This window comes from Heterocephalus glaber, unplaced genomic scaffold (assembly GCF_053883595.1).
Source record: "Heterocephalus glaber isolate CG9 unplaced genomic scaffold, H.glaber_assembly_v1.0 deba00001479, whole genome shotgun sequence".
Taxonomy (NCBI): domain Eukaryota; kingdom Metazoa; phylum Chordata; class Mammalia; order Rodentia; family Bathyergidae; genus Heterocephalus; species Heterocephalus glaber.
The window spans coordinates 13,388,123-13,411,636 of NW_028258316.1; the positions used below are offsets into that span (position 1 = coordinate 13,388,123).

The 23,514-nt window shown below is 50.4% G+C and overlaps 1 protein-coding gene across 13 annotated transcripts in view; it reads right to left on the bottom strand.

Annotated features, from left to right (window-relative positions):
* Dab2ip (DAB2 interacting protein) overlaps positions 1-23,514 on the bottom strand; it is a 185,583-nt gene that overhangs the window by 100,326 nt on the left and 61,743 nt on the right. For 6 of the 13 annotated variants that reach the window (XM_021262130.2, XM_087183229.1, XM_021262132.2 and 3 more), the window contains exon 1: positions 22,542-22,776. The exons of 6 other annotated variants lie outside the window; for them this stretch is intronic. In XM_021262130.2, coding sequence (XP_021117789.1) covers positions 22,542-22,665 — 124 coding nt within the window. In that variant the 5' untranslated portion in view covers positions 22,666-22,776. Of the gene's footprint in view, positions 1-22,541; positions 22,777-23,514 lie in introns of those variants that run through there. One more of the 13 variants, XM_021262129.2, reaches the window with a different exon arrangement.

Below are 23,514 nucleotides of genomic sequence, written 5' to 3' on the forward strand. Positions count from 1 at the left end.
CTGCGCATGCCTTGAAAACATCATACTGAGTGGCACAAAGTCGACACAAAAGGACCGATATTGTATGATCCCACCTAGACAACACACCTAGAAGAGCCAAATTCATAGACAGAAAGTAGACTGAAGGTTACCAGGGGCTGTGGGGAGGGGAAGTGGAAGTCACTGCTGAATGGGTCAACATTTCTGTTTGGGAAGATGAAAAAGTTTTAAAAATGAATAGTGGGGATGGTCACACAACACTGTGACCATCGATGCCAACCCACTTACACTTAGAAATGGATACAATGTGGCACATGCCTGTACAAGAAGTGACCGAAAAATACAGTGAATGCTTTCTTTTAAACTTATAGTACAAGATTCTATGCCAAGAACAATGGATATTTTGAGGAGGGATAAATGGGAATATGTATTTTATTATAATTTTTTGGGGGGGTACCAGGGATCGAACTCAGGACCTTGTGCTTGAAAGGCAGGGGTAGTGCCACTGAGCTAAATCCCCAGCCCTATTATATTTTTTAATTTAAACATTCACTACATTTTTGTCATACTTCATAGTCCCAGGCACTCAGGAAAGAGAAGCAGAGGATTAAAAGTTGGAGGCCAGTCTGGCCAACTTAGCGAGATCTTGTTTCAAAATAAAAAGGGCCAGAGAGGTAGCTCAGTGGTAGAACACTAGCATGCATAAGGCCTTGAGTTCAACTCCTACTACCCTGACCACCACCACCAAAAACAAATGGTTAAAATGTCTCCAGCACCACTAAATAAGTAAGCAAATAAAAAAAATGTCAAAGGACCTAAGGTCCTAGGTTCAATCTCCAACATGGCGCACGCGCGCACACACACACACACACACACACACACACGGTGGTGGTGGGGTGGATGGCACCTTTTATGTATTTTACCATAATTTTTAGAAAGTCCCCCAAAGCCAGCAAGCACTTCAAGCCCACATCTTGTGATATAATGAGCTCTTTGCCTGTGGAGGTATATAAGCAGACAGGTAAGAGCCATACTCGGTGTGAGCCTGGAGGACCTCCCAGGTTCCTTCCATCACAACAGCCTATGATCTCTGACTTCTAGTCCAGACTTTCTTTTCCAGAGGCTTTAAGGTTAGGAGGTCTGCAGAGGCCAGGCAGGTAAGGGAATCAATCAACTGGCAGGGGACTGGGGAGAGTACAGGAAAGACGGCAATGCAGCCACGGCTTCCCACATTCAAGCAGAACTGGAAATCCGGGTCTTTACATAGTACAGCCCCTGGGAAACTAGCCACGGCCTGAACATGCTGTTTAAGACCTCCTGAGTCAGTCCAACAGGGCCATTTCCCCCCTGGTTCCCCCACACCACACCTGGCTTCTTTTCCTTCTCTAGAGTTGGTTGCCCACAGAGAACCCCACTCTGGCTCCCTCCACCATCCTAATTGTCCCACATGCCCTGAAGAGGACCCTTGGTGACCCCTCCCTCCCTCCACTGTGCAAAGCCCCCTCCAGCTCCAATAACAATGGCCAGACCTAAGTCTCTCCTGTCAATACTCTCATTTTCTGTGTGTGTGTGTGCGTGTGTCTCCACACCCACACACAAAATTCCTGCTGCCTGTACCTGAGCCAGCTGCATCCCCATGTCCCCAGCATCCTGCAAGGAGCTTGATGCCTGGGGGTTCTGGGCGTCCTGTTGACTTGGAAGTTTTAAAAGGGCAGAGCGAAGGAATCCCTTGCACACCGGCCACACAAGGGTACAGAGGGAGAGGAGCTGCCCAGGCAAACATGGATGCACATTCCTGTTCATGCTGATGCCCCTAAGTGCATACCCCTGATTGCTTCTGGTGCACATGGGGTGGGCCTGCTCACCCAGTGTGGCCCAGGGACACAGGTGCCCACAGGAGCAGGGTCCCAGGAGGCAGAACAGTGCCTAGTAACCTGGGCTATGCTTCCTGCTCCATCCTCTCCTTGCAGCTGATGCACAGGGGTTTGCAGAGTGTGGAAGGACGAGACTGAGCCCTGCACCCAATTAGGAAGGACGGACGGCTCCAGCACTGAGCTTTGGGCAATGGACCCAGCCAGGGACCACCTCTTCCAGGAAAGCCTCCTTCCCAGCAGCTCATCCTCCTCAGCCCAGTGACAGCCATTCCCTGGGGCCCTTGCTGCTTCCCTGGCCTTGTTTCCTACTTAGAACACTCCTCACCCCTCCTCCACTGGCTCTGCTAATCGAACTCCAGAGACACCCACTCTTTCTGGAGGTTTCCCTAGGAAATCTCTTCCCATATGCCCCTGCCTGCCTTCCTCTCTCCTCCCCCACCCACTCCACGCACCTGCTTGTCTCTTGACAGCCCATGTCACCTTCCCCCATAGAGGGGTGTCTCTGGGACACTTCAAGTCACTTCTCCCCGGGGAGTGTCCCCTTTGTGCTCTGAGATAGCACGTGTCACTTCCCCCCGGGGAGTATTTCCCTGTGCTTTGAGACAATGCATGCCACCTCCACCCAAGGGGTCTGTTTATGTCTTCTCCACCTCTGTGTCATAGCCATGTGGGAGGCACTGTGCCTAGCCAAGCAGGCACTGGGAGCAACACTCTACAAGGGCAGAAACTGAAGCTCAGGGTGTAGTCACTAGCCCAAGGTCATGTGGCCAGTGAGTGGCAGGGCAGAAATGAAGGCCCAGGTATGTTTGCACAGAGTCCCTGGCTCCAGCAGCACTGAGCGCCCCCAGTCCCCATGCCCAGCCAAGGGACCAACACACAGTAGGCAGTCGGGGCACAGCTTGGGATGCAAACCTGAGCTGAACACAGAGCCTGGCTCCAGCTACCGCTCTGGGGAAAGGGCAAGGTGTCAAGGCAGGAGCTGGTCAGGGCAAGGTGCAGTCAGATACAAGCGCTATAGCCTGCTCAGAGAGAATGTACACTGCACCCTGGCACCCAAAGCCACTCTTAGGCACCCTCTTGGGCTGTTTCCTACGCTCCCTGACTTCATCATGCCTGCCACACAGCAGGAATGTCCCACCAGGACACTGTTATCCATGCTGTTCCCTCCGCCTAATACAAGGCCTGACCAGCTTCCGGTAGGAATGCAGGCATCCTTGAAGCTCTGGGCAATGCCTCCTCCTCTGCTGGGGGCGGCCCCACCACTTAGGGCCTAGTGAGTGGCCCCAAACTCCTCTTCCTGTCTCTGAATCACTGCAGCCTCCCCAGGGCAGGAGGATAGGTATCTGTGTTCCCAGGCCCCTCCTGAGCCAAGCATTCAGCAGTGCTTGGTCAACACTTGGCCATCTGTTCGTCCATCAATTCAGCTGTCAAATAGAGAGCATCCATCACAGTCACAGAGTGCAGGTGGCAGCGTCAGGTCTCCCCTACAGGGCTCTTGAAAAAATCAGGACAATTGGGGCCTGCAGAGTATCATGGGAGCCTCTCACAGAAGCCTTTCATACCCTCCCTCTCCTGAGATGCACACACACATGCCTGCACACACTCGTACCCACATATCTGGCCACACTTTCATCTCCCCTTCCCACGCAGGTGGTCCCTCATGGCTCTAGGCGAAAGGCACATGGTGACACCTGCACGGACACAGGTGCCCAGTGATGTCATATCTCCCCGGGACCCAGACTGATGATCCCCAGGGCCTGCCAGAATCCTGCCTCTTGCCTCCTGCATCTGAGTCAAGAGGTTCTCAGAGACTGCTTGACACAGTCTCCCATTTCACAGATGACGAAGCTGAGGCCAGAGGAAAAGGAACGTGTCCATTTTCTCCCAATCCAAAAGAGCTGTAACAAATATCTTCTTGGGTGCTCCAAAAATAGCCTTAAGCTTCCATTCAGAAGCACTGAGATCTGGCATAGTGGAGCATCCATGTAGTCACAACTACTTGGGAGGCTGAGGCAAGAAGACTGCCTGAGTGCAGGAGTTAAAGACCAACCTGGGCAACATAGTGATATTCCATCTCAAAAAAAAAAAAACCTCACAGACACACACACACAAAAACCTCTGGAGCTGGGGTGTAGCTCAGTGGTAGAGTACTTGCCTTGCACACAAGACCCTGGGTTCTATCCCTAGCCCAGAAAAGCAGCTACAGGGCAGATGAGACAGGAGCCCATTCTCCTCTGGGCAAGGCAGCCAGCTCTCTCCCCTGCCTTCTCGGGACACCCAGCCCATGCCCAGGGCACGGCCCTGCATTTCCAAAGGAACCTGAGGGGGACTTTGCTACCTTCATGGGTGCATTCCCCACCCTTCTCTGCCTGTCTCCCACTCTGGGGTGCTGAGCTGTACAGACCATATGGACCGAGCTTCTGGGCTGGCAAGTGGGGAGCCCTGGCAGGAGATGAGAGGCAGGAGGAGAGTCTCAGTGCCTGTGGAGATGGCCCTCACCTCCCATTCCCTGGCTCTCCACTCCTCTTGAGGAGCAGCCCCGCTAAGCACTTCACCTTGTGCATCCTCATATCAGTGCAATTTCACAAGCACACCCCTGTGGAGGACTCCTCAATCATCCTAGCCCAAGGGCCCTCTGCTCCCAGCTGGACCCCAAATCATCCTTCAGGAGGGAGCTCAGCTCCAGAGAAGCACTCACAGGGCCCATAGGCTGTTCTATACCTACTGCAGCCCCGAGAAGCTCTAGCATGCCCATGGGGGCAGAGCCTGGGCCAGGCCAGGGTCTCTCCCAACCTGACACCCCAAACAGCTTCTCCAGGGTCCTGAGCCTGCCACAAGCTCTAGATGAAGTTAATAACAATGACCATATGGATGGCTGGATTCCAGGCCAGTCCTTCTCAACCTGTCTCATTATCACTCCCCCAAAGGAGTCTTTTTAAAACACTTTTTCCCTAGTACCCCGCCCACAAAATTTTCACACCAAAAGTATACAGAATCTTTCACTTCTGTATATATTTGCCTTTTCACAGAAAAGAGTAAGATTCTTTTCATCCCTTAAGAATTAAACTTTTGCCCAGCTGAAGACACTATTACTCCAGTGAGAATGCATGTTCTAGACCCTTTCAGTTACAATTCCACAGGACAATCTGGACAGCCATAGTGTGCTCCATTTTCCAGACAAGGAAACTGAGGTTTCAAGTGGCAAAAGTGAATCCCTCTAGAAGTCTTCCTGGCAGGAAGTGCAAGTGAATATCTGCTAAGGGTCCCTTAAACGGCCTTCCCCAATCCACACCTGGAGTCTCAGGAAAGGTGGAGGGGCCCAGAGCATGTCCTGGGGGAGGAGACTGGACTTAGCCCTGACCTTGCTGTGTGACTCCAAGTCTACCCCTTTCCTTCTCTGGGCTCCTGATTAATCATCGATCCACTGAGCTAAGGAATGACAGCAGTGACTATCTCCACTCTCCACCACCCCCACAACAAAACAAAACAACCTTACCTCTGCTTTACATAGGAACGGGACCCCCCCAAGTCCTAACTGTGCCCCTCCCTCCAGGGTTGAATCTCACTCAGAGTCTTAGACTCAGGCACCACTGCACTTGGCCTCTGACTTAGCAGCACAGGTTTTTACCAATATGGGGAAGCGCAGGCTGCGATATCTGAGTGGGTGCAAGCAGCATCCCAGAGAGGTTAAGTGAATCTACTAAGCTCTCACAGCCTGAAGGCAGCATCTCTAAGAACTGATCACACGAAAGGAGAACCAGCGACCTCTTATGTTTCCTCCCCAGAGCTCCAAGCAGGGTCCAGGAGTATTTCTTCATCTCAGACTCATCCTGTGACCTCTACATGACCTCCTAAGTACCAAGTCTGCAAAACTGGACCCTCGGATCAGCTGATCCTGAATTGTCTTTCCACTGGGAAGTTGAACGAGTCTCTATTTCACCAGTAAATCCAGGTTGTCATTCTATTCTTGGAAGCCACGCCAGAAAAATGCATTTTAACCTTCATGTGTTGGCAAAAATAATAAATAAAAAAAATAAATAAAATCAGTTTCATTCAAATGCTGCTGGCTTGGTTGCCATGGATACCACCTAATCATGAAGGATGACTGTTACTTGTTACCATGGAAACATGGCAGCCCAAGGAACATCCTGTAATTTCAGACAAGATGCCAAATTTCAGTTGTCGGGTTGCACTGCCCAGATCTTAATGCTTGAAAGCAGGAGGAGGCAGCAAGCTCAAGTCCTCGTGCAGGGAGAGAAGAGGGCAGCAAGGTATGAAGAGAGGAAGTGCTGGGAGGAAGTGTGTGGGTATCCTCCACAGTGATCAAGGAAATGCAAATTAGATACTACTGGATAGCATTTCACACCTTTTGGATAGGTTCTAGACCAGTCTGAAATGCAAAAGAAACCAGTCCAGAAATTAGAAAATCAGTGACTCCCAGTTTTGGCTGAGATGTAATAGAACTCTTTCATCTCTGTTGGTGGAGTAAGGAGGTTTTTGAGAACAATTAGACATGAGCTAGTTGAAACCAACAACACACATATGCCCTAGGACCAGGAATTTCCCTCCTACACATTGTCCACCCTAGAAAAATGCTTCATGCTCTGCGCATGGAGACCTGCACAAAGCTGCTCACTGCAGCACTGTTTGAGTAGCAAAAAGGAGAAGCAACCTAAGTGTCCACCAACAGTGGAATGGATGAATGCACCTTGGAACAGTCACTTGGTGAAGCACAACACAGCAAGGAACAGGGTACAACTCTCAGGAGCACTGCTCAAGTAAGACACCATGGGACTACAGCAGACCTCAATCAATAGACTAACATGAATAAGACTCAGAAATGAGATACTGAGTGACAAAAAATCACTTGTAAAAGGAGAAACAGTGCAATCCACTTACTGTATATACAAGAATGTTTGGAACAGTTCTATTTGTAATAGCCAAACACTGGAAACAAACAAATGTCTTCTAGTAGGTGAATGGTTAAACAAACTGTGGTATATCCATAGTGTGTGAGGCAGAATAGAATTCCTAAAGCTTGTGAAGATACTATCTGATGCAGCAAAAGGAGACTTTACTGATGTGATTAAGGATAAAGATTTTGAGAGGGGAGATTATCCTGGATTATCTAGGTGGGAACAATCTAATCACATGAGTCCTGAGATGTAGAACAGGAAGGCAAAAGGGTGAGGAAACACCATGAGGCAAGAAGCAGGAAGCCTTTCAAGCACTAGGGGATCCCTGCCACCATTGCTGGCCCTGTGCATGGGCAGAGGTGGCCAGGAGCCAAGGAATATAGGTGGCCTCGATCTAGAGAACTGGAAATAGCTGACAGCCAGCAAGAAAATGGGGACTCAGTCCTACAATCACAAGCAATTGAATTCCTCTAACTGGGATGTGTAATGAAATGGGGTTTCTCTAGAGTCTTCAGAAAACAGTCCAGTCTGATAAAACCCTGACTTTGGCCTGGCAAGACCTGGACCAGACTTCTCACTACAGAACCATAAGATAAACTTGTGTTGTTTAAGCATCTAAGTTTTGCCTTGTTACACTAATAGAGAAGAAATACAGGGACTGTATTGTAGTTCAGTGGCAGAGCCCTTGTCTAGCTTGTGTGAGTCCCTGGGTTTGATCCCTAGCACCATCAAAAAGAAAGAGGGGAGGGTCGGGCATTTAGCTCAGTGGTTTCGCCGCCTGCTGAGCAAGCACAAGGACCTGAGTTCAATCCCCAGTACCAAAAAAAAAAAAGAAAGGGGGGAGAAAGAGAGAGAAAGGAAGGGAAGGAGGGAGGGAAGGAAGGAGGAAAAAGGAAAAGAGCTGGGCATGGTGGCACACACCTGTAATCCCAGCACTCTGAGAGACTGGGCCAGGAGGATTGTCAAGTTTGAGTCCACCCTGGGCAGTTTAGCAACCTGAGACCCTGTCTCAAAATTTAAAAAAAAATTTTAAAGAGGGTGGCTGGGGTATAGTTCAGTGCAAAGGCCCTGGGTTCAATCCCTGGTACAGAAGAAAGAAAGACAGAGACAGACAGAAAGAGGGAGGGAGGGAGGGAGTGAACAGGAATAACACATATACAATACACATACCCTGGAATACCATTCAATAATAAAAATGGAAGGCACTATTGATCTACGCAACTTGGATAGATCTAAAGGTATTACACTGAATGAAGAAAGTCAATCGAAAAAGTGTCATCAGGTATGATTCCATTTTTGTGGCATTCTCAAGGTGGCAAAGTAATAGAGATGGAAAACAGATTAGGAGTTGCCAGGAGATGGAGAAGTAGGGGGTTAGGCAGGTGGGTGTGGCTGTCAGGCAGCAGAAGGGAGTCTTGGTGGTGATACAATCATCCTGCATCCTCATTGTGGCAGTGTTTACACAACCTGCATGGGATAAAATGGCAGAGAGCTGTGCGCACACATTGGACTAACATGCAGAAAAGGTGAGAGAGGAACAAAGAGCAGCCTCTGACACCTGGAAGCCAGTGCGGCCCTCACAGATCCACCATGTTTATTCTCCTTTTGGACCTAAACACTCTCTCAGGACACCAACCTCAGAGGAGCAGACTCAGACTAGGACAAAGTGAGACTAAACAAGGCTACTTCCTAATTTTGTCTAAGCAACCCACAAAGCCAAGGTCACTGTGCCAGCCATGGACCACCACGCATCCTCCTCTCTCAGCTACAAGGAAAGGTGGCCACTTCTTTCCCAGTGACAGTTTTAGCCCCCAGCGACTATCCTCTCCCAGGGACAAGATTCAGGACGTGATCAGCACCTTGCCTCTGCTCTCTGACAGCAGGCAATCTGATCAGAGTGAATCCCAGCTCTGTAGACTTCCTCAAACCACCCGACCCAAGCCCAAATCACAGAAAAGATTCTTCCCAACACACTCTTCCTATGATGCCTCGGGAGCCCCAGGTGGCCCCTCCCTCAAAGTAAGTAATGAATACAGCCTGTCCAACCAGGGGAGCGTTCCTGGTAGGGCTTTGGCTGGAGGGCACCGAAGAAGCCAAAGAAGCCGGAGGGTACATACTAGAGTTACACAAGGTGCAACCATCACCTGAAACCAAGTCCTCCGAGCGACCTCTCTGGATGTCTTAGAAACTTCTTGTGAATTTGTAATAATTTCAAAATTAAAAGTTTGCCATGGACCCTTCAGCTGAAATTCACATGTTGCCTATACGATTACAAACTAACATGACATCTTATTTTTGTGTGCCTGTGTGTGCCATCGCCTAGGAAAATACCATAAAATTGGTACCAGAGCTTCTCTTCAGAGAACGGGATAGACTACGGGTGGGGACAGTAACAGTACCACTTACTGATACAAAAATAATTAAGACTTCCAAAAGCTAACAGTAAAATTAAAATATAAAGGGGTGATATAATGATTCAATACAAACCACACTCTTTGAATACACCTCAAGAGAAAGAAAATGAAGCAAGAGAAAACACAAAATCAGAAAGTAAAACACTACATCGAAATCAACAACAGCCTAAAAGATCAGACAGTTGGAGAAAATGAATCAAGAAAGTCCAAAAAGAAGACTTAGAAATTAACCTGCAGGTGAGGGGACACAGCTCCTAAGCCTGGACAGTGGACTGGCTTGTGCTCCCCAAGGCAATGGCTGGGTGAACCGAGTGGGGACCTAGAGTAAAAAACACCATGGATTCATGGAGTCTTCAAATTATTAGAACTTCCAAAGAGATCCAGCAAGTGAATGCCTGTGTGTGTGTGTGTGTGTGTGTGAATAAAGCACATCTGTGCTCTTCCTATCTGCTTTTAACAGCTAAATGAAGAGTGTATGTCAAAATGCTGCATTGATAGATTTTTTTTTAATCCCAATTCAGCCCTTGGGCAGCCATCTCCGGGACAATTGTTACTTAGAGGTCACTAAAGCTTACCCTCTTGTGATAGGCAGAATAATGCTTCCCAAAGAGCCTACAGCCTAACCCTGGACCCTCCGGATGTGTTGCTTTATATAGCAAAAGGGAATTTGCAGATGTGATTCAGTTAAGGATCTTAAGATGGGAAAATAATCTTGGATTACCCTAGTGGGTCCAATGTCATCACAAAGGTCCTTATATAAGAGGAAGGTCAGAGATGGCAGCAAAGGCAATGTCATCATGGAAGTAGAGGTGAGAAAGATGTGGGTCCATTTCTGGGCAGAATCTAGGAGCTAGAAAAGACGGCAAGGAAACTGGCTCTCACCTAGAGCCTCCAGAAAGAACTTAGCTCCACCAACACCTTGACTTTGGCCCAGTGACACTGATTTCAGACCCCTGACCTCCAGAACTGTAAGAGAACAAATCTGTACTGCTGTTAGTCACCGAGTTTGTGGTAATTTGTCACAGCAGTCTCAGGACATTAATGCACACACCAATAAAGTCTCAACTTATTCTAGCTACATTAAAGATAGAGGGACAGATGCTCAGATCGTTGAATTCAGGATTGTAGACTCTGAAGAGCTCTCATCTCTCCTCTTCCAAGTCTAGAGCTACATTGAAAAAAAAAGAGAAGAGCTTCCTTTTAGAAATATAGGGCTGGGGATTTAGCTCAGTGGTTTCGCGGCCTGCTGCTCAAGCGCAAGGACCCGAGTTTGATCCCCGGTTCAAAAAAAAAAAAAAAAAGAAATATAATAGTTTTGCCCCCATTTAATGTAAATTTCTTTAAATTTCTTTCTCTGTAATGCACTTGTTCATTACCAAATGTCATCAGGAAGTGCTTGAAACACACAAAAATATATACAGTAGTACCTTTGTTGCTTATTTTATAATATAGTTTGAAGATATTTTCACCTCTGTACACAGAGATCTTCTCATCTGTTCCCTGTGTATTTATCCTTAGTGTAGATACTAATTACATCAATAATATTTCTTTAGGGCATGAACATTCTAATTATAGCACTCCAGAGGGACCCCCGATTATCAAAATCTAAATAATTTGGATTTATTATTAAATTCCCCTTATTTTATACTTCATTCATTGATTATAAATGATTTCTTTTCCCCAAAATTTCCATTTCCATACTTAATGTATTGCACTTTTGTGTAAAAACTGTATTAGACTAACATGACTATATGATATAGCATCTTATCTTTTCCAGCAAATTAAGATAGGCAAACAATTTTAAATGTATTTATAGTCATTTTACATATACTTTTAAAACTCTTTACCTTTCTGTATTTGAAAACTTGGAATTCAAATTTTAAATTATTTCCAAACTCCTAATTTAATGACGTAATACTAGAGGCCAGATTGAAATTCAAGTTCTTTGTGTAACTTTTAGCCTAAGGAATAGTTGAGTCATGGACTGTATATCAGATCCTGTACAGGACATGAGGTTATATCAGGAAGATGGCAGAGCAGATCATTTTACGTTCTACAATAAATCATCATGTTATAGTCTAGAATAGCCCTAGGTGCTCGAGTGAAGGGAACCAATGCAAACATGGAGCTCATGCTGCCTGCTAAGCCATGAGTCACAGTCTTTGGTCTCTGACCCAGATGTCTCGTGCCTTTGCCAGCACTTATGAAACTACCAGGCTAACTTGTGAGCCTGTAATAAGCTAAAATCTCAGATCCCTCACAGTGATTAATCAAGACCAACAAGAATACTTAATAAACTTGATACATACAAGATTAATACCGAAAACAACACTGCTGGAAGATATTAACAAAGACCTAAATAAAAGGAAAGAGGTACCCTGTTCAAGGACTGGAATAGTCAGTATTGTAAAGACAACATTTCTTCCCAAAGTGACCTATGGATTTAACACAATCCCAATCAAAATCCTAGAAGACTTTTCAAAGACACTGACAAGGTCAATTTTAAATTTAGATGGCAAAGCAAAGGACTTAGAATAGCCAATCAAGCTTGAGCAAGAAGCAAAAGGTTGGGGAACTTATATTAACTGGTTTCCAGATGTACTTTACAGTCTCGAAATATAGCTAATGTAAATAAGACAGTGTGGTATTAGCATAAGGATAAGACATATAGATCAGTGGAACAGAAGACTGTCTAGAAATAGATCCGCACACATATGGTCAACTGATTTTCGAAAAAAGTGCCAAGGTAAATTGATGGTGGAAAAGATAAGTGTCTTTTCAGAAATAGTGCTAGAACAACTGGCTATGCATATGCAATAAAAATGGACCTCCAGGAAATGTGAAAAAACATATCTAGAATGACAGCAACTGTGTTGTATGTGTGTGCTGCTGTCTTAAAATGGACTCCTGAAATAAGAAACATCAGCTTCAAAGACGAAATTCGAGTTCAGATCAAGATCATGCAGCTAGGGGACAGTGAGGGCAGAGGTGTGAGGGCAGAGGTCTGAGGGCAAGGCCAGAGGTCTCTTAATCCAAGGGTTGCCCCACATGGAGAAAGTAGCCACTGAGCAGTGATGAGCCAGAGGACAACTGGTCCCCAGCCACTCAGGATGCCAACTGTCCTCCGTGCCCTAGACCCCTCTCCACATTCCCAAGCCACCATTGTCCCCATCAGAGCCTCAGCTTTAAAGGCTGAAAGAGCTGAGGGATGTCTCCTTTGTTTTCACATTTTGTTTTCATGATGTTGAGTTTGGGGAAGAGAAAGGAGAATAATGCCATGAAACTATTATAGCTCATCATCTTTTGAATGGAACTAGGATCAAAGTTCAAGCTGTCCCCAAGTTTAGTATCAGTGGACACTGCTGGGGTGATGGGTGAAGTCAAGTGGGAAAGAGACTTGGGGACAACATGGAGGGTGCAGTATCTGGGGCACCCATCCCTGCCCTGAAGATCCTCAACACAGAGCATTCAGTAGTGCCCAGGAGAGCAGCTCCTCAGCGGAGACCAGAGGGGCCAGGCTTGGAGCTGGTACCCAGGAGGAGGAAGGAGGAGCTGGCCAGACATGTTTACCTCCCTGCGTATGGCTTCTCCAGAAGGACATGGCATGAGCTCACTCCTCGACCTCTGGCTGGCCTCCTTATGGTGCAGCACATATCCTGCAAACTTTGAGGCATCTGTAGACTTTGTCAATAGCTCTTCCTTATGCTCCAGCACTCGAGCTACTTAGCAACTGCTTCTGACAACACATGCTTCCTACTCCTCATCCCCAGAGGCATCTCACTTCCAGACAATTTCCAGGCTTCTAGAAAACCATGGATTTCCTGGCCACTCCAAGGATTAGCTAACCAGCCTGAAGGCTTCTTTCATTTCCAAGTCTCCTTTCCTCTACTTTCTGAGCACTTCTAGTAGTTTTGTTTTATTTTGCAGTACTGATGATTGAACCCAGAGCCTTCACACTGAGCTACATACCCAGCTGCTTTCTGTATTTTTTATTTTGAAATAGGACTAAGTCACTACATTGCCCAGGCTGGACTCAAAAAGCCTCGCGGAGTTAGGATTATAATCATGTGCCACCACACCCACCTTGGATTTCTAATTTTAGTCTGCAGCATCTCCCTCTTCACTTTGATTCTCAAGTTTTCTTCTGTACTTCTTTTCTCTGCAGCTGCAGAGCCTATCCAAGGACCAGTACTAGCATTTATTCTGTGTTGCTGGAATTTGGGAAAATAAGGGGGACCTTTAGATACGTGTTTGCTTCCCTCTGCTGAGGACAATTCTCTTCCTCCATGTGTAAAACACAGTAGACATTTTGAACCATGTGCATATGTACTGAAAGCATAAAGCACACATGCAAGATTCACACCACCTTTGGGCAGCTGGTTCTCCCTGGGGAGAAAGCTGGCAGCTATAGCTCTATCAGGGGTCAACAAACTTTTTCCATAGAAGGCCAGAGAGCAAATATTTTAGACTTGTGAGGCCATATGGTCTCTGTCTTGACCATACAAAGCTGCCTTTGCAGCACGGAAAGCAGCTACAGATAATTCATAGCTGAATGCACACAGTTGGGTTCCAATAAACCTTTAATTCTGGACACTAAAATTTGAATTTCACATCATTTTCACATGTTAAAAATATTATTCTTCCTTTAATTTTTGTTCCAACCCTTTAAAAATGTAAAAACTATTCTGAGCTCATGGGCCATATAAAAACAGTGTGGGGCTGGGTTGGGCTGGTGGGTCACACTGTATTGATTTCTTCCATACCTGAAACATTTTATTTCTAAGAAAAGCAGAAACAAGTGAAGCAAGTATGCCAATGCTGACTTGTGCTCAATCTGGGAGATGGGTGTCTGCAATATTATTTCCAATGTTTTTCTATACTTTCAAATATTTTAGATTTTTCAAAGATTTATGGAAAAAAATGACAAAAGGCTAGAAATAACCCCCAAATGTGCCCAGTTTCTCAGTGGGTCCCAGGATTAAAGATGGTTTTCATTTTCTGATATTATTTTTGTAATTCTGGGAATGGGGCTAACAGATATTTAAACATGAGCAAACAAAGAAGAGATGGAGCAGGGTAGCCCATACGGTAGTCTGTCCCTGGGGGACCTGCGGGAACACAGAGGAGCCTCTTGGGAAATGTCCCCAGGAAGGGCTGTCCCAGCCCCTCCAGCCACAGCTGTGCTCCTGGCTGGCAAAATCGGCCCCTCCCTTGACAGGCAGCAAGGGCTGTGGGGGCAGGGCCTGAGTTTTGAGACGGTCAGGGTTCTGGAAGAGCTGGGAAGCTGCTGGTCGTGGGGGAAATCATCAGGGCCCCACCCTGCGTGCTGAGAAACCAACAGCTCTCAATAGGTCCTAGATACCAGGTGGAGTCAGATGCACAAGTGGCTCATGGGAAACACAAACTTCACCTGGTCCCCCACGCACACCCAACTTCTCCACACTGCAGAGTTCTGCACATCACCCCTGCCCTAACTGCTGGACCCTCTGCAGCCTCCAGGACCTTCCCACCACTCTCCTAAAGTGGCTCCCCAAAGAAGCCCCTGCTGCCACCTCCATGGCACCAACACAAAGCCCTCATGGGCCCCCAGCCCAGCCCACCCTCAATGCCTCTGCTCCTGCCCCCTTCCCTCTGCCTTTCCAAGGGCCTGATCCCGCCAACCACCAGCTCCCAGCCCTTTCCTTTGAGAGTGAACTGGGCTTCTTCTGAGTGCCAGGCTACCAGGGTTTGGGAATTTCAGGAACCAGTTCAATTCTTACCAATAAAAACTATGGGGCAGCAAAACACAAGGGTGGGTGACATAGGGTCCTGACCTCTTGTCCTGCCAAATGCAAGTGTTAAACAATGATTACCTTTCATAAAAGGAATGTTCTGACCCCACAAAGAGCCAGATTAAAGAAGAAGGACTGAAATGGATTACTGGAATGAAATGCAAGTTATGGGAAACTCGCTACAATGGCCTGGAGTTCCTCATTCCCCCTGCAGGCCAAGGACCAAATGCGGCAGGAGACCAACACTGCTCCTTGGGGGAGCATGCAGCCTCTCCCCTGAGGCACCCTGTCAAACATGTGGGCTTCTCCCAATCTGCTCTCCTTCTCCCATCCACACCTCCCAGCACCCGAGGGTGAATGGCCTCCTTCCCTTGTCACCTCTGGCTCCTGCAGGACACATCCTCAGAGGCCCATGGCAGCCTCCATTCCCCCAATTCTGTGCCAGCTCAGACCCATGGCCTCTCACACCTGGTCAGCCAAGAAAGTTGACCACTGACACCCATTCTGGCCTCCCTGTCCTCTCCTCCTCACCATTCTGGCTTGCTGATGCCAAACCAGCTCTGGTAAGCATAGGAAAGGCTAAACCATCCTGCAGCTACCACTCTGCAGCTGGCTGATGGGAAACTAGCCACACTGAGCCAGTCTGAACCTCAGTTTTCTCATCTGCAAAATGAAACTGATAATAGTGTCTGAGAATAAAGACTCAATGCCATGCAAAGGACTCACAACTCCTGGCACTGCATGAGCGCTCAAGAAATAGAAGCCGTCATCATTGTTATTACTGATATTTTCAAAATCCTTCCTCTATTTCCCTGTGTCCTGGGATGGGGGCAGGAGTCCAGGAGTCCGTACCTCTTGATTCCTCATTCAAGGCCCTGCCTGCCTTTCCCATCATACCTTCTGCTAATTCAATTACAGGGCCTTCCTTGGATTTGGTGGTCCAAAGGGCAGGGGCTGGCTACATCCTCCACAGCAGACCTGCCCCAGGGCTTGCACACAGTAGGTGCCTCGCTAAAGCTTTGCTGCGCTGAACAAGCACCAGTTCCACTTGTAGCAGCCTGTGGGGGAAGGGGATGCAAGCTGATGGCTCCAATCCCCATAGACACCCCATGCGCTTCTAGAGCAGCCCGAATAGAGCCCCTCAGGCTTTGGATGAACAGATAATCATGGCAATTCACCTCCCACGCTGTGTCATACCTGTTAGGTGTGTTTCTGAGCCCAGAGGTGTTCAGTGACTTGTCTGAGATCATGTACCATTCGGGGCCCAGTCAGGATCCCACCTTGGCTACATTCCTGGGCCAGACTCAATGTGCCCAGAGTAGAACTATAATGGACAGAAAATCGGGTTTTCTAAGGCTACTCCACATTGCCCATTTATCTGTTTCTTATCTCTAAACCCCATACCCTCCCATGCCAAGCAGGACACCAAGACATCTTACTTCCTGGCTCCCCTAGGCCTCTCTCCTCTTTTCCCTCTGGTGCCTCCATGGCCAGAGGATTTGGGGAGAGAGGCAGAGCCCTGCTCCCCCATGTCTACCTGCCTGTGCTCTGCCTGTTTCATTTCACAGTTGTGTGGACGCATCACTTACAAGGGCCACAGAGAAAGAAATCACACAGCTCAGGTGCTGGCAGCCCTTGCCTGTCTGTCAGGAGGAGAGAAGAGAGAAATAAAAGCTAACAAGACTTCCAAGAGCAAAATCCTCAATCCACGGCTTGGGTACCCAGCAGCTGTCAAAGTGAACACAGAAATCTGGCGAAGGGGAGAACCCATCCCCAGTAAACCCAGGCAGCTGCATGGACCACACAGGCTGCAAGTCCAAGGGCGTCGTGGGCGTCCTCAGCGAGCTCTGCTCAGCTCATATACAGGGGATCGGTCTAGACAGAGGAACCAAGCCCTTCTGTTCCAGGCTTGGAGTCTACTTTGTTTTCCCATTATTATTATTTGGAGGGCTATTGAGATTCCCCTAGCTCCCTTATTTATGCAATCAGAGGAAATCACAGCATCGGGAGCCACTTCCAAACTCAAGGCCACGTGGGCCAATTTCAGATGGATAATTAAATATTGAACAAACGCTGAAATGCCTCTACTGGATGGGGATGGCTAAAAATAACCATCTCGCCCCTCGTAGAGCGGGCATCCGACACGCAGGCAACTCGCTGCTCGTTTTCAAGTCTCCCTCCCAGCTGTCAGGCACAACCTTCCTGAGAAGAGACAGCAGAGGGGCGGGGGCTTGCTCCCCCAGTCCCTACCTAATCCCTAAAACTCCAGCACCCAGCAAGCTCTGAATGTTCCTGACCAGGAAATACTCTCCCTTTCCTGACATTTAACCAAGTGGCCCCGAGAGGAAGGTGCAGGGGAAATATCACAGCATTGCTTTTCTTTTAAAAATAGCCAAAAGGCTTCATGCCATTTCTAAAGCAAAACACATATGCAATCCAGGATGTGAGCACATTTGTGTCAAATTACTTGGGAGAGCAATTCCCATTGTTTCCTCCCCCAGGAAGACCTCACAGGGAGCCCGGCTGCCTCAGTTTCCCTATCTGGGCTAATCTTAGGAAAAGCGATAAATGGAACCAATATTGAAACAGGATGCAAAGTCTCTCATTAGCATCTTTAGGTAACCTCAGGCCCTGGCTCTGAAGGCCTCAGTGTCCCCAGCTGTCAAAGGGAACAGTGTGCTCCGGGTACTGGAGCCACAAGAGATCACAGGCACCATGCCCTCCAACCTCTTCTCGGTGTCAGCTGAGCAAAGCAGGTCCCCAGCCCCTCCCGTACCACCAGGCCTCAGGAAGGACAGAACTGAATGGGGCAGAGATGGAGCCCCCAGGAACCAGTACTCAACCTGACACCAACATCTAGAGCATGGCCCGGTCTATTCGGCACTCTCAGCTGCATCGACAGAAAGGGGAAGAGACACCGGGCTTCTGGGCACAATTCTGAGCTCCCGAGTCCAGCGGGCTCGGCTGTGCCCTCACAGCCCACCTTGGTAGCCCCGCTCTGGAGCCCCAGTTGGCAAAGGGCTACCAATAATGGCACCACCTTCAAGGAGGGCTAGAGTTCAAGAGAACTTCGAGGTAATCAGGGGAGCCCCTAGCACAGGGTGAAAGGCAGCTCTTATCTTATCATTAAAGGTGAAGACCGCTGGCCAGGAACGCAAAGGTGCACAGGTTGAGAGGCTGACATTCCAGCAGATTAGCTGGCCTTCCCTCAGGGACCTAGAGACCTCTGGTGAATGGACCTCAGCTGGCTACTCAGCTCCCAGGGCCTTAGGGGAGAAACAGGGTGCAGCTGAGACCTGTGACCTGCCCTGGGAAATGGCACGTTTTGCAGAACATGAATGGTAGCCAAGCACGGGGAGGCATGGGCGGGAAAGGGGCTAGTTAGAGGGGCCCCCCTGAGCTATCCCAGGCAGGGAGAGGAGCCAACCAGGAGAAATGACTCCCTATAGATGCCAGCAGGGTCATTCTCCTGGCTCCCTCCCAAGTTAGAGCCATGATTGTGGAAGGCAATGGCCATGAACATACAGTGGAATCGCTGACTGTTCAAATCATATAGGAGGAGGGGTAAGAGGCCTTGTCAAAGCTAAGGCCTGATGTCAAGCTCTGCCTGACCGTGGGATAGCAAGGCAGAGCTCACCACCTGGAGTAGGACAGAGCTGGGCTCCACCGATCCAGAGCTGTGTGACTCTACTTAAGGCTCTTGCTCTCTGGGCTACAGATTTCTCCCCTGTAAGATGAGGATAATACCAGCATCTCATGCCATTGTTCTGAGCAGGAACTTAAAAAATAAAAGCCAAAGCAAGCGGCATCATGAACTCCCCAGCCCCTAAGGGATGTAAGGGTGAGGGTGGCCTGGAGAAGGTGGGTCCAAGCCCCAAAGGAGGGGCACTGTGTCTCTGCAAGAGCAGAAGAATGAGGTGGCGAAGATGATTTCCATGATCTCTGCCAAGGCAGAGGCAGAATCACACCATGGGCCCTTGAGGGGCATTTGAGAACTAGAGGACCACAAGGTACAATCAGTCCCCAACCTCAAGGCCATCCTTAGGCTTGCCCAGCTCAGGGCTCCGTGTGGTCGCCCCAGAGGCCTCTCAGCAGGTCTCATGGAGGCCAGGACCCTGGCACTTCCTAGGGTGGCACTGGGTCCTCCCCTAACCATTGCGCCAGTTAGCACCCTGCTGTGTCAACCCATCACCCCAACCATGTTGCCATCCCATGGCCTGGCAGCCCTGGGTCCCACACCCAGCTCTTTGAGGTGGCCTTGGACAAGTCACAGCCCCTCAGTATGTCCCCATGTGGACACCCATGCCTGGAACTGCCACGTTCTGCACTCTGGGAGGGGACCTGGACCTACCTCAGCTCCAGCCTTTCTGGGTACCACTGTCCCCCCTCTCCAGGCTTCATTCCTCAATGTCTAATGGGGACTCCTGGAGCTTCCTCCTAAGACCCCCCAGATTCCAGCAGATGCCAAAAAGAAAGAAGCCCAGGTGGGGTTGGAGGGCACAAAGCTGACAAGACAGTGGGCTAGGAACAGAGGTATGTGTGGGGATGGAGGAGGCCCTACACATCTCAGAAGAAAACACCCACCAAATCCCTAGCACCCAAACAGAGCCTGGCATGGGCTGTAACCTCGAAAAATAAAGAATGGGTGTGGGCATTCCAAGAGTGTCCTGCCACAGGCAAAGCTGAGCTGAATCAGCTCCACTTGACAGATGGGTTGACTGAGGCCTGAGTCACAGAACCTGCTAAATGGCTGAGCTGTGAGCAGACTCATCTCCACCAACCACTGCTCTACCTCCAGGAAGAGCCCTTGCCCCCGTGTGCCCCAACAAGCTGGCTTCTCCAACCACAGGGGCTGGGGCCCAGGCTGGGAGCACTGCAGTTCATCTCTGTGTGCCTCTGTACACAGGAGGTGCACAAGATGTGTTTACTGGCTGAACGAATGGGCCAGGACCAGGGATAGAGGAAAAGACACAGCTTTTCTCAACCCTGGTGCAGGGAGGACTCTCGTCGGTGGCACCCTTCTGGGGACAAGATCCCCCCTAACCCATGGGCTATCCCCAGCCTTCAGGTGGATGATGACCCTCGCCATCCACAGGTCACTGTTTCTACCCTGCTTCTGGTTATCCCCAAGCTTTGTGCCCAACTGCAGGTCTCACTCGGCCCACTCTTCAGATGTGGAAACTGAGGCCCAGAGAAAGGAAGAACCTTGCTTAGTGTCCCACAATGGTCAACCCGGGAGTCTGCGGGCACCGTTTCTAGTGGCAGCCATGGCACAGACAAAGCCCTGCTCTCGGATAGGCAGTGGGTCCACTCCCCACCACTCAGAGGGGAAGCAGGGGTGTGGGCGGGGAGGCTGCCAATCATCTGCAGATCCTCATCACCAACTGCTCCCCTATTTCTGAACACACACAGCCTGGGTTTCCGGTCACTTTCTTTCCTTGCTAGTGGCAGAGGCCAGCAAGGGTGTGGGCGAGGGCTTGGCCCAGGCTGGGGTGCTGGGCACCATTGCTTTCTACGGGGTCTGCTGCCACCACCATGGGACCAAACCCCCTGACGCCCAAGGTCAACAGGAATTGGCTTAAGGCCTCAGGGTAGAACCTGGGCTGAATCTGACCCAGAAGGGTGCTGGGATCGAGGCCAGTGCTGTGGGTTTAGGAGAAGCAGGTCTGCGGTGGGCAGGGGCCACCACCTGCACCCTCACACCCTGTGCTGCCCATGACTCCCGGCCCCAACAGCCCTTTACAGCTGCTCCCATTCCCCCAGCCCTGTCCCTCCCCCATGGCAGGAGGACTCTGTGTGCAACACCCAAGACCTTTTCCTCTTCCTCCTCTTTTGCACAGACTGTTCCTTCTGGCCAGGGAAAGGACAATTCACACTCAACTGTGGCCCAACCCTCAGGCACAGGCTTCTAGCTCTGTGAGTACAACCCTGTTGCCAGAGACTCCATTCATCACACATGGTCCCTGAGGACCATGAGAGGTAACAGGCCGAAAGATAGTTTTCTGTAGAGGTGGGACTTGAACCTATACCTGAGTCAATCACTCCCTCTGCCATCACCTCCTCTGTGAAGCCTTCCCTGATTTCCTGAGGTAGAACTTCTATTCTGGGACAGTTTCCTACCCACTCCCAGCAGGCTATGAACTCCTTTAAGGTTGAGACACAAAGCCGAGCTCCTGATCACGTGAGCCTGGGAGCTGGGCCTGAGAGGACAGCCTGACACATTGATCGGTCCCCTGCCCAATCGGCTGAGAAGGAGGGGAGTTCCTGTGCTCCCTGTCCCTCCACGGTCACAGACAGAACTGTCAGGTGGAAATCAGGAAAGGTCATGCAGGGCATTTCAGAGGGACAGAGCAGGTGGGTACAGGAGAGGCCCCATCCATGGGGTATTTACACAACCTAGGCCAAAGGTCTCCCAGAGGAAGTCCAGGGGCTGGAGCAGACAAAGACCTTTTCAGGAAAGGCAAGGGGTGGGGGGACCGTGGGCTCTGAGAAATCCACAGGAACTGAACTTCTGGTACACAGTTGTGCACACCACCAGCCTCAAACTTGAACTCCCCTGTGCACGGGGAACTCATTACTTCTTGAGGAAGCCCTGTATACATCTCTGCTCTGCCCTGATGTAGGAAATGTCTTCCCCACACTAGGGAGTGAAGCAAACCAGAGCTTACTGCCTGCTGCTTCACTGGCCCTCACGAAGAAGAGCACGGAAATGTGGGGGTAACTGGGACCCTGCCAGATTCCCTGCGTGGCATTTGCTTAAACCATCATCCCTCTGCGACTCTGCAAGGGGCCAGCCTTCCCCCTCCTGGGATAAACTGATGGTGCTCCTGTCCTGCCCCACCAGCACCCTCAGCAGGGCCAAGCCTCTTGGGCTCCAGCCATCCCAGCGCCCCTTCCAAGATCTCAGCCTACAAGAAGGCCTTCCTCCCACCCAGCCAGGGAAGGAAGTCCGGGCCCCAACCGGGCCCAAAGCAGGCCCTGGATCATGGCCCTTCCAGCTGAGGATCCTGTTACTGGAAAGAGAAAATGCTCTGCACACCTCCCCCTCCGCCTAGTCCTGTCGCCTGTGCTTGAAAGAGAAAGAACCCTTTTCAAGAACCATGCAAGGTGTCCCCAGCAGATCGCTGCAAGCCCTGTCCTTCCCTGAAGTCCACCCACCTGCTCTTCCACCCAAGAGGTGAGGGAGAGGCTCTGGAAAGGGAAGATGTTCAGAGGGTGGCTAAGTTTGAGAGGACAGGGCAGAGAAGGCAAGGTGAGGGAAGCCAGGACCGCCTTGGACTACTTTATTGCCAGGCTGCTGAGTAAACTGAGGCACCATGCCATTAGGAGGTCTGATCTGAGATGGAAGAAAGAGAACCTGGATTCCAGCTCCCCTCTTCTGCTCAGGGTGCAGAGGAGACACTAAGGCCTCTGCTTTCCAAAGACGGAGGAGGAGGATGCGGGGGAAGCTGGAGCTCAGGGGTCAAGCAGACACAGGAAGGAGCTCATGAGACAGTTGGAGGCTCCTCAGTCCTTGGGTCCCCAGGGCATCAGGTGGCCGAGTGGCGCTAGGAAGGGCCTAGGGATCGGGGTCGGGGAAGTGCCTACCCCTGGCAGGCCGGGTCCGGCTGCGGGAGCGGCTCCTCTGTCGCTGCAGCCGGGGCCGCCTCAGCAGCCGGTAGTAGTACGAGGACCTCCCGGTGCTCTTCCTGGCGCTGCCGCCCGCGGACATGCTGCCGCCCGCCGGGCACCGGGCCGGGCCTGGGCGCGCTCACACGGGCCCCATAGGCCGCTCCGGAAAGCCCGGCGGGGGCCCCGCGCTCTCCCGCGCTCCGCTGAGGTGCGGAGGCCGCCGAAGCCCGGCTGCCCCACAAAGTCGCCCAAACTCCTCCCCCCGCCTCCCCGCCCCGCCCCCGAGCAGCCGGCCCCGCGGCGGGGGCCTGGGACTAGGAGGCCGGGCTGGCACCGGCCCGGAAAGTCAGTGCGGGAGAAATCCCGGCCTGGAGTCGCCGGGGCGAGGCGGCCCGGAGTGCCCCCGACCCCAGGCGGGACCCCAGGAGGATCCTGTCCCCCAGCCCCGCGCCTGAGAGCTCCCGGTCCGACTTCGAAGCGCACGCGGCACCCCATCGGGAGGGCGGGAGTGGACGGGGCCACCTGCATGTCGGCATCCCGAGGCCTGGCCCGCACGGGGCAGGGGAACAGTCACCTTCAATTGGAATTGCCCCAGACCCGAACCCGCCCCAAGCTCCTCAGGGGGAGAGAGGGCGCTCAGCAGGACAGGCCTGGCCCCGAGGGGTCGAAGGAAAGCCTTCGATTTCCCTCAGGATATTGCCTATTCTTTACATTTTAAAGACCGTCCCATTCGATCCAAATATTATTATACTACTAGAATCATGCCATACATTTCAAGCACACACAAAGTAGGGACTGTAAGGAGCCCTGTGCATCTGGAGAGCTTGGCCAAACCGAGACATCCTGCTCCTTTTGATCTGGACCCTTCCCCAAATAGACCTCCACATACGCATGACTTCTTCCCACCGGACATTTTCGGCAGCTCTGGCGGGCCTGAGGGCAGAGTAGG